Here is a 10,381-nt window from a genome sequence, read left to right as displayed (position 1 = left end):
CATTTGTCTTGCTGGTTTTTTATTTGGTACACGTGTTTAGAAGGAGACCATGCAGCAAACAGAGCTCTACAACATGGAGGTAACATGTCAAATAACAAATCGATTTGTAAAAGGGAGGGGGATAAGCAGTTGTCATAAATTTGAAGAGAGTTTTATTACAGTGGAGGCAAAAAATTGTTATTGTCACTGACAAATTAATAATCTTCAAGAAAATGTGAAGTTTGAAGCTTATGATGAGCTGATAATAATTCAGCAAGTCATTTTAATGTGTGTTTATAGTTTCTTATGGATGGCAAATATCTTTTTTTTTTCTCGGCTTTCATGTATTCACTAATTTTTGGTGCTGAACCATGAGGTTTTCTAAACCAAAACCTGTATTAAAAATTAAGATTGCTTTTCAGGTTCAAGGTCATTGTTACTATCAGAGACATATATACAGAGGTCACTCGGTTCAGTCTTCACTAGACGCCATATTGGAGAAAACTTGAAAACCAGACACATAATTATCGATAATTTCTATTTGAAATCATCACCAAGATCCAATTATGTGCTTTAATTTTATTAATATCAAAGTGCAGAAGTGTCATCAATATGAAATATATCACAATTTGCTGTCCAAGTGTTTGTATTTTGAGTATGAAAGTCAAGCACAACGCAGGAAAGATCGGCGGGAATCTCCAATTTTCGAAAAGTCCCTATGGGGTTTTCGAGAATACGGATAAATGACAACAATGTGCATGATAATCAAGACCACATTCCATAAGTATGATAGTTTTTGGTTAATGTGGTAACTTTTGTAGTGGCCAAAATAAAACGATGTGCTTTTTGTGTGCGTTTAAAATTGACGATGTTTTGGTCTGACGTAATGGCGGCTTAATTACAAACTTGGACATGTCGAATAGGACCCAATGGATTTTCGAAAATACGGATAAATGACAACAATATGCATGATCAATAAGACTATATCCCATAAGTTTGATAGTTTTTGGTTAATGTGGTAACTTTTGTAGTGGCCAAAATAAAACGATGTGCTTTTTGTGTGCGTTTAAAATTGACGATGTTTTGGTCTGACGTAATGGCGACTATTAACAAACTTGGACATGTCGAATAGGACCCAATGGATTTTAGAAAATACGGATAAATGGCAACAATGTGCATGATCAATAAGACTATATCCCATAAGTATGATAGTTTTTGGTTAATGTGGTAACTTTTGTAGTGGCCTAGACAAAACGATGTGCTTTTTGTGTTCGTTTAAAATTGACGATGTTTTGGTCTGACGGAATGGCGGCTTAGTTACAAACTTGGACATGTCGAATAGGACCCAATGGATTTTCGAAAATACGGATAAATGACAACAATATGCATGATCAATAAGACTATATCCCATAAGTTTGATAGTTTTTGGTTAATGTGGTAACTTTTGTAGTGGCCAAAATAAAACGATGTGCTTTCTGTGTGTATTTAAAATGACGATGTTTTGGTCTGACGTAATGGCGGATTAACCAGAACATGTCGAATAAGTTTCAATACTACGATACACACATGCGCATAGCCCGATTTACCTGCGCTCGCGTGTGTTTGATAGGGGACAGGACGCTCTCGATAAGGGATATGCTTGAGTGGTCACGAATAAAGGGAGCCACTATCTGTACGGGGAAATAGCGATGTTACTAATCTCTCTGTATATATGTCTCTGTTACTATAAATAAAAAATAGTTTTCCTTGCGATAACTTGAGATCCATTTGGCCAATCAAATGCAAACTTGATGCATTACTTTCTTACAGGAAGTGCTTGTTTGAGATTGCTTTCAGGTTTGATGTTTAAAGCTCAAAGGTCATGGTCACTGTTACTATTAATAGAAAATTGGTTTCCATGCGATAACTATATCATGTTTCTGTCTGACAAATGCAACAAGGTATCAAAAAGAATGTACTGTATCATTTGTTAATTCATTTATTGCATGGGAATCCATCCGGCAAATCATTCAAATTACACTTGTATTTATTTATTTATAAATCATCAGGGTTATATCTTTATTCAAAAACTTAAAAATCAAAGAATAAAATATAATTTTGTTGAGTCCAAGACAAAATATATACCGATTATTGTCTAATGGATACAAAAAGTACCTTTTTTATATTTTGTCCTGAAATATTTCTAAAATATTTATTTATCAAATTATCTCTCATTCTTAAATAAAAGTTGAACAATGATTAATTAATTAATTTTATTTGTATTGCTTCTTGTTCTGTTTATAGGTAGATGATAATAGCAACTTTAGTTGTGATATAAAACAAAGTAACTTATTAAAACTTTTTTTTATTTCTTTTGTTTTTTTTCTGATGAAATTGAAATCCGGATTTTTGTGACAGTTATACGATTCTTTATTAGCATTGTCCAATTAAAGATGGCGACCGTACAAACACTAGTAATGACAGCTACGATTAAGAAACGCATTAATTGCTTTCATGTGAGTAATTCTTGTTTGCAGATATGTGCAATGTCACCAGTGCTGGTTCTTGAAGCGATGTATCGTAGTTGTAATCACAAAATTAACTGACCGTGTCAAATGAAGCCACCTAAGCACACTTGTAATGTTCCTGAATTCCATCAAGAAAATTTTATGGTTCTCGCTAGGATTTGAAAGTTTTATGAACTTATTTTAAACACTCCGCTAGCTATAAGCAATTGGCCTGGATCGCTGTCACTGTCAGCTGTAGAGTAAAATTATTTTTGTTGGAGGAAACAAGATTACCATGAGAAAACCTGGATTTTTTTTCATTCCATATATATATATCAAGTTAATCACCTAAATTAGGTACATAATGGATTTCACTGAAATATATACATGAAGATGTCAATTATTAATTATAAAATGGAAAGCTTGCTTGCTGTCAATAAGCAGTCATTTTTTTGTCATATATAATATAATATTGTATGTGGACAACAAACCACACATCGGATATGAACAAATATGGCCTCGCTCCTAAATGCATTATCTGCAGTTGAAAAGGGTTTAACATCTTTAGTTACAAAACAAAAATGGGCAAAATAAATCACTAGAATTGTGCTTGGGAAACATGTAAAGCAGATGGGACCTGTTCACGCAAACTGCTGTGCTATCTAGATGATACTTGTTTTTTTAGTTCAATGCTATTGATAAGATGTTTACATTTATTTACATACAGCATAGATGCAACCAACACAACTGGAAGGGCTGGCAATTTGGTGAATGATGGCATTTTAAAGAGACACTTTAACTGCAAGATGAAAAAGATTGTTTTAAATGGAGAAGTACATTTGGTTCTATTTGCAACAAGGCAAGTTTCCCCTGGCGACGAATTATTATATGATTATGGGGAAGATAGTTTGTGGTGGAGAAAGGTAAGTCTACAGAATGGGTAAATATCTGCCCTTATGTCTTTTGTGTGAATTTGTTTTCCTGTTTAATTATTTTGTTGTTGTTGCTGAAATCTATAGTACTTGGTGCACTTTGTAATGTTCAGCAGTAAAAATGATTTTAACTGATTACATATCTGTCAATGTTGTAAGAAATATAAGTAGCAATTCTGAAATTAAAAATTATGTTGATAAAGCCAAACTAAAAGAAAATAAAAGTTGGTTTGGTTAACCACCTCAGCCCAGAAAAAATACACCAACACAAAAACATTTTAGAGTGAAAAATGTGAGAGAAAAAAACTATCTTTAAAAAAAAAAAATTCAACAATTTGAAAGTTCTGGATATTTATGTGTGGCAGTTGCTTTGCAAAATTGAAATAAGTCTCTCAAATCCAAATAAGATTTGTATGTGTTTCTTTTGTTGAAGAACACAAAATAAATCATGATTTCTCAACAGTTTTTATACTTTGGTTTATTTTCATATCAAAGGTTGAAAATCTGTTTTCACAACTGAATGAAAAAAATTCAGCCCTACCTACCCATTTTAAGGATGGCCTAATTAGTGAATATGCATATTGTCTCTTTCAGTCTTGTGAGAATGATGTCAACTTGGAGACTTCTGGTGAGGGACTTTCATGCATTCTCATTCATGCACTGAATATCTAAGTAGCCTTTGACTATTTATTAGCCCATCATCATCAGATAGTGGGCTATTCAATTTGCCTTGCAGCCGTGGTCCATCCGTCCTTCCGTAAACAATTCTTGTTATCACTATTTCTCATAAAGACCTTGAGAGATCTTTCTCAATGTTCACATGTATGCTCCCCTTGGTCCCTAATTATGCTTATTGCATTGTGGGACCAATCGGGGAGAAAACATGGCTGATAGGCAGCCATCTTTGATTTTGACAGTTGAAATTTGTTATCACTATTTCTCAGAAAGTACTGAAAGGATCTTTCTTAAATTGTATATGTAGGTTCCCCTTGGTTCCTAGTTGTGCATATTGCATTTTGGGACAAATTGAGAAAAAAAACATGGCAGACAGGCAGCCATCTTGGACTTTGACAATTGGAAGTTTGATATAGCTATTTCTCAGAAATTACTGACAGATTCTTTCTCAATTTTCATATTATGCAAGTTTTTCTTGATCCCTAGTTGTGCATAATGCATTTCAAATTTGGGACCAATTGAAAAACAACATGGTCGACAGACAGCCATCTTGCAGTTTTGCAATTGAAGTTCATTATCACTATTTCTCAGAAATTACTGAAGGGATCTGTCTCAAATTTCATATGTAGGTTCTTCTTGGTCCCAAGTTGTTGATGTATTGCATTTTAGATCAATTTGAAAACAGCATGGCCGACATGCATGCAGCAATCTTGGATTTTGACAATTAAAGTTTGCTATTATTAGCTCTCAAATTTCATATGTACATGTAGGTTTCCCTTGTCCCTAGTTATACATATTCCTGTATAGGACCAACCTTACAACCTGAGAATAGCAATCAATCTTTGCCCTATTGCCCATAGTTGTAAGTGCCCTTTTGATTTTGAGGCTGATCAGAAAAAACAAAATGGCAATATATATATAGATGACCATTGTGTATTCATAATGAAAGTAACTTATAATGTAATCACTATTTCTGAATAAATTCATATTTGAATCACTGGTATTAACACAATTAAAATTTAATATTTGCAGAAGATAAATTATTTCATACCTGCACATGTACTTTATCCAAAAGGAATTTGATCCAAATATCTTGTTACAAATCTAGTAAAACATGGAGGTAACAATAATGATGAAAACCAGGCAAATTTGGGAATTTGTTAGTGGCACATACTGTTCACCTGTTAACGCTTTTGTAACATATAATGTTGTAGAATCTTGATCATATTTTTAACAGATTCTGATGTGCCAACCAAAACTGAAAGCATGGACAGAATGCCATCTGATACATGTAATGATTCTGATGTATCAACAGTGTATGATGAGTTGGAAACACAAGGAAACGACACTGATGGTAATGTTGTTGTCAATCATAATCTAAAATTTGGATACTTTAATAATTCAATGGTAAAGACAGAACCCTAAATGATGTAATTTGAAACTGAAACCAATGAGTTTACTTCCTAAAGTAATTATGATATTAATTAATTATGTCCGAAATTGTTGAATTAAATGAATTGAAATTGTTGGAAGTTGAGTCTCACAAGATTGTAAAAAGGAAACAGGAGTGAAGAAAAACTTGCAAAAAAAACTGAGAATTATGCAGTAGAGCCAATAAACAAACAAAACTTGAACATGTCAAAGCTAGATCGGGAGTAGCCCAAGTTTTCTCTGGCCCTGACACCATGTCTATTGTAGGGTAATTAAGTCGCCCGCGACCTACATAGTTACCAGGTAGTAATTAATATGGCATAGAGTGAAGTATACAATTTTGGTCAGTGTAAAGCGAAGGTCTATACAGACAGAATAAACACCTAGATGGGACTAAATTAGTGTTCTGAGCAAAATAAATATCTCATTTATTCATGTATAAGGTAGGTGTTATGTCACATCCAATTTTATTTTATTTACACCAAATATTTAGCGACACCAAACGTGTCGGAAAATTCCACATTTTTATATAGTAGTGCTCTCTGGCCCTACACCAGACATGGTGTCAGGGCCAGAGAAAACTCTGGCTAGATTGGGGGATTCACTATTCACTCCAAAATTCACAAAAAATTCACCACAATTCATAATTTTCAATATTAGATTTTTTTTTTCTTTTCTTTTCTTTTTTTTTCCAGATTCTGACTCTGACGTGCAAAGCAAAACTGAAAGCATGGACAGAATGCCGTCTGATACATGTAATAATTCTGATGTATCAACAGTGTATGATGAGTTGGAAACACAAGGAAACGACACTGATGGTAATGTTAAAAATCTAAAATTTGGATACTTATAGTAACTTGAATTTTTTTTTTGTCCTGTGTATCTACATAATACACCATTTAAATTAAAAAATTCTTATAGAATTGTAAATTAAAGATTTATTTATGTTCCATCTGTTCATGTTATCAAATTATAAGAGGGAAGAAAAAAAAGGTAAAAATAGAGAGAAGATAAGTCTGACATGGAATCTATAAAGATCATTCAATGGTGGGTGTCAAGATCCCTCTGGAATGTCTTGTATGTAGAGGTTCATGCTACACTTTTACCATTTGTGTGATATTTTATAAGAATATTGTGGACATTATATCATGTGTTGTGATTAAAGCTTTTAGCTCACCATCATCTGATGACTGTCTGGGGTATTGAGTTTTTACTATTTTACAAAACTTCTTAGATTTTGCTTAGATATCTTAGAAAATTATTCCAGTACTCCAGGAAAAATGAGATTCTATGTATAGATTGTGCTGGAAAAATTATAAGGTACTGTTTAAATTAGATCACTACTAATTTAATGGTGGTCCCAGGTAAACAAACCTGGAGTTGTTCTGTAAGTATTTTACTGGAATAGCCCTAACTAAATTTTGTAGGAGGAAAAAAGACATGAATCAATGAATTTTACTCAATATATTTAAAGATCTATGATCTGTATTAAGTTTTTCATTCATTATTTTCAGACTTGAATACTACACCTGTTTCAGTCACAGATTCTCAAACAAGTACTGGTAATGAAATCAAAGGTATGAATATGTTGACAATGTTTATGTCCGATGTTATCACTATTACCTGAATCACTTTATTATTACGATATACATGATGACAAAATGCTCCCTATCTGTAATAAAGGCCCCCATATCAGAGATACGGTGCCCTAGCTATAGCAATCACTCTGTCAGCCTGCCAACAAATTTTATTCCTGACTATAACTTTTATGTTTATTGATCGTTTTACATGACACTTGGTAAAGAAAATTGCACTCTGGTCAAAAGTCAAAGTCATCAGGTTCAAAGGTCAAGGCCAAATTTTGTATATATTCACTATTGGAAACAAATTGCTATGACACCATGAAGTAATAATGTTGCTTGGATTTTAACAAGAAATCAACATATCAAAGGTCAAGTTCATTAGGTCAATGGTCAAGATGAACATCTAGTTGTGACACTTTGAAGCAATTTGTTGGTCAGGATTAAATAAAGAGTCAACTTACCTACGGACAAGGTCAAATTCTGTATCTTTTTAGTGATGATCATTTTGTTATGATATTATGAAGCAAAGTTAGTCAGAAGTAAGGAAGAATTCCACTGATCACGAGCATGGTATAAATTGGGAGATTGATAACGTGTGAATGGCCTTGATTTCCTTGCAACTGGAAAAATATGAGATGTAAGTCAGAGGTAAAATGGTGCCCGTTAAAAGTTTGTTGCCTAGTTGAACCATGTTGTTATAGAGTAATTTAAAGTTTGAAATAAATGCTAACAGCTTTCAATCTTAATTTTCAGTCACACCTGTTTCCCATGGAATGAATGGACAGAGAGTTTATGACAAAAGGCAAGCTTGTTACTATTGTGGACAGCTATTTGCTAAAATTTCTGAACACTTGGAAAATAAGCACAAGGATCAAATGGAGGTGGCCAGGATTATTGCTATGAAAAAGGGAAGCAAAGAGAGGACATTGGCATGGAAAAAAATTAGGAACATGGGTAATTTTCAGCACAATGTTTCAATTATGTCAACGCACGATCAAAATGATAATGATTTGCAGTTGATTGTGGATAGACGTCCGAAGAATGTCAGGTCCTTGAAAGAATTCTTGCCTTGTAGTTTTTGCCTGGGATTTTTCCTGAAGAGTGAACTCTGGCGCCATTCTAAGACCTGTCCTTTGAAAATGCAAGGCTCCGAGGAGCAAAAGGAGACACGTGTACAGTTATCATCTAAGTTACTGCTTGAATCATCAATGGCTTTGACAAAGAACAGTAAGGTAGATCAAGAGTTTTTAACAGTTGTTACTGGTATGAAGCAAGATGATGTGCTAGATTGTATTAAAAGTGACAATTCACTTAGACTTCTCGGTGGAAGCATGATCCAAAAAGTGGGTAAGTCCAGAATAGCTAATTTTAGACAAAAACTTCAGGGAATTGGGTCGTTTGCTAATTGAAATGCGCAAAACAACTTCTTTACAAAACTTCAATGACATTCTCAAACCTGGAAATTTCGATAACATTACTGAGGTTGTTTGGAACATTGCTGGAACATCACAGTCCGGTGAGGAAGCTTTCACAAAAAGAGGTCTGCCAAAATATGAGAAGCCATCTTTGTCTTTAAAACTTGGACATTCTTTGAAAAAAATGGCAGAAATGAAGCGAGGATGTGCAATACGAAATGGAAATGAAGTGGGGCGAAAAGAGGCTGAAAACTACATTATATTGCATGCAACTGAATGGAATGACAAGATCAGTAGCCATGCTTCTCGGACGCTGTCGGAACGTCATCATAATGATCCAAACCTCCTTCCACTAACAGAAGATGTGGTAAAGCTGAGGCGCTATCTTCTTAATGAACAACAACGCCTTATTCCACTATTGCGTAGTACTCCGTCAGTCAACACCTGGAGAAACTTGGCACTGGTTGCACTTACTCGTGTGACTGTCTTTAATAAAAGGAGGGGAGGTGAGACAGGACAAATACTTCTGGAAACGTACAAGAACAGAACCAACTGGAATGAGGCTGGTAATGCTGAAGTACTTGGTACCCTTCAACCTCTTGAGAAGAAACTTCTGGAAAGGTATGTCTGAGAAACTTAAATCCATAAAATACAAATATATCATAGGTGTCTGCAATAGTCTAGAATATTTGGCCCGAGGTACTGGTACTGGTGATCGACCGATGTTCTATTGCATGAGGCCAAAGGTAGAGTGCAATAGAACATCGATCGATTACCAGTATTGAGGGCAAAGACACCCATGATATACAAGTTTTATTACATAATCACTTAAACACACTTAGAATCACTGAAATATCGACTTTGCTGTAGGCCTTGAAGTCTCCACAACTGTCGTCTTGCAATGTTGACATCTGAGTGACTTATATAATTAGAAGCTTAAAGTGTAGAACTAAATTCCAAAACATCACAGGTGTTCAGTAGTTCGCACATTGAATGCAATTGTCATTTTAGCCATGCAATAGTTCAAAATATAGCGAATGTTTGTTCAAATGGGTGACCTTGACCTTCATTAGGAGGTCAAATATGCTAAAATCTTTAAACAATTTCTTCTTAATAACAGAAATAAGGCCCAGAGACCCGATATTAGGTCTGTAGCATGCTGGGATGAAGGGCTACCAAATTTGTTCAAATGGATTAATTTGACCTTCATTCAAGATCAAAGGGGTCAAAATTAAATGTTAACATCTTTAAACAACTTTTTATTGATAACCAAAAGGCTCAGAGACCTGATATATTGGGTTTGTAGCATTCAGGGGTGAAGGGCTTATAAAGATTGACTCAAGATGATTGACGTGTATGCTTTCATTCATTCATTAAAGCTAGGTTGGATTAAAAGATTGTTTATGTCTTCAGGCAAATGGTATCTGATACTCAAGTCAACTCTAGATTTAAATAAGCTATATAGTTGTGGGAAAGATTTTGTAAAATTATGCATATCAAGTTGCCACAATAAATTTTGGAAAGATGTCTTTAAAGCATGGGATAAATTAAACTTTTCTGAAGATATGAGGCTAAAAAGACAAGATTGTATTCTTAAAACACCTCTTTGGTACAATAATGACATTAAAGTTAACAACAAATTTGTCTTCTATCCCAACTGGTATATGACAGGTATCTTAACTTTAAATGATTTGATGAAAAATTCTGAAAATCTAGCCTTTCTTTCTTTTGACGAATTTATACAAAAATTTGGAATTAATACTAATTTTTTACAATATCATGGATTAATATTGGCAATAAAACGCTATTTAAGAAATCTCGAGTTAAAACCAGAGAAGCTTTCACACCCTTTTATACCACAATTATTAGAAATATTTTTT

At 34.0% G+C, this 10,381-nt stretch overlaps 2 protein-coding genes across 4 annotated transcripts in view; both read left to right on the top strand.

Moving 5' to 3' along the window:
• Positions 1–2,370: 2,370 nt before the first annotated feature.
• LOC117319494 lies at positions 2,371–8,496 on the top strand. Of its 2 annotated transcripts, XM_033874288.1 has the most exons (7): positions 2,376–2,474; positions 3,193–3,388; positions 3,992–4,025; positions 5,310–5,426; positions 6,199–6,321; positions 7,018–7,080; positions 7,840–8,496. In XM_033874288.1, exons 2-7 carry the CDS (start codon positions 3,272–3,274, stop codon positions 8,493–8,495), a joined length of 1,110 nt encoding a protein of 369 aa, XP_033730179.1. In that variant the 5' UTR covers positions 2,376–2,474; positions 3,193–3,271; the 3' UTR covers position 8,496. The 2 variants fall into 2 exon arrangements, with proteins under 2 accessions (XP_033730180.1, XP_033730179.1); XM_033874289.1 differs by lacking the exon at positions 6,199–6,321 and having other exon boundaries at positions 2,371–2,474.
• The window catches only part of LOC117319493, a 10,093-nt gene continuing 8,179 nt past the window's right edge, over positions 8,468–10,381 (top strand). For both annotated transcript variants that reach the window (XM_033874285.1, XM_033874286.1), the window contains exon 1: positions 8,468–9,122. In XM_033874285.1, the coding sequence (XP_033730176.1) occupies positions 8,497–9,122 (626 nt within the window). In that variant the 5' untranslated portion in view covers positions 8,468–8,496. The remainder of the gene's footprint in view (positions 9,123–10,381) is intronic.

Source organism: Pecten maximus, unplaced genomic scaffold (assembly GCF_902652985.1).
Source record: "Pecten maximus unplaced genomic scaffold, xPecMax1.1, whole genome shotgun sequence".
Classification (NCBI taxonomy): Eukaryota; Metazoa; Mollusca; class Bivalvia; order Pectinida; family Pectinidae; genus Pecten; species Pecten maximus.
Note: the sequence above shows the minus strand (reverse complement) of the source record. Positions and strands in the feature narration are given on the sequence as shown.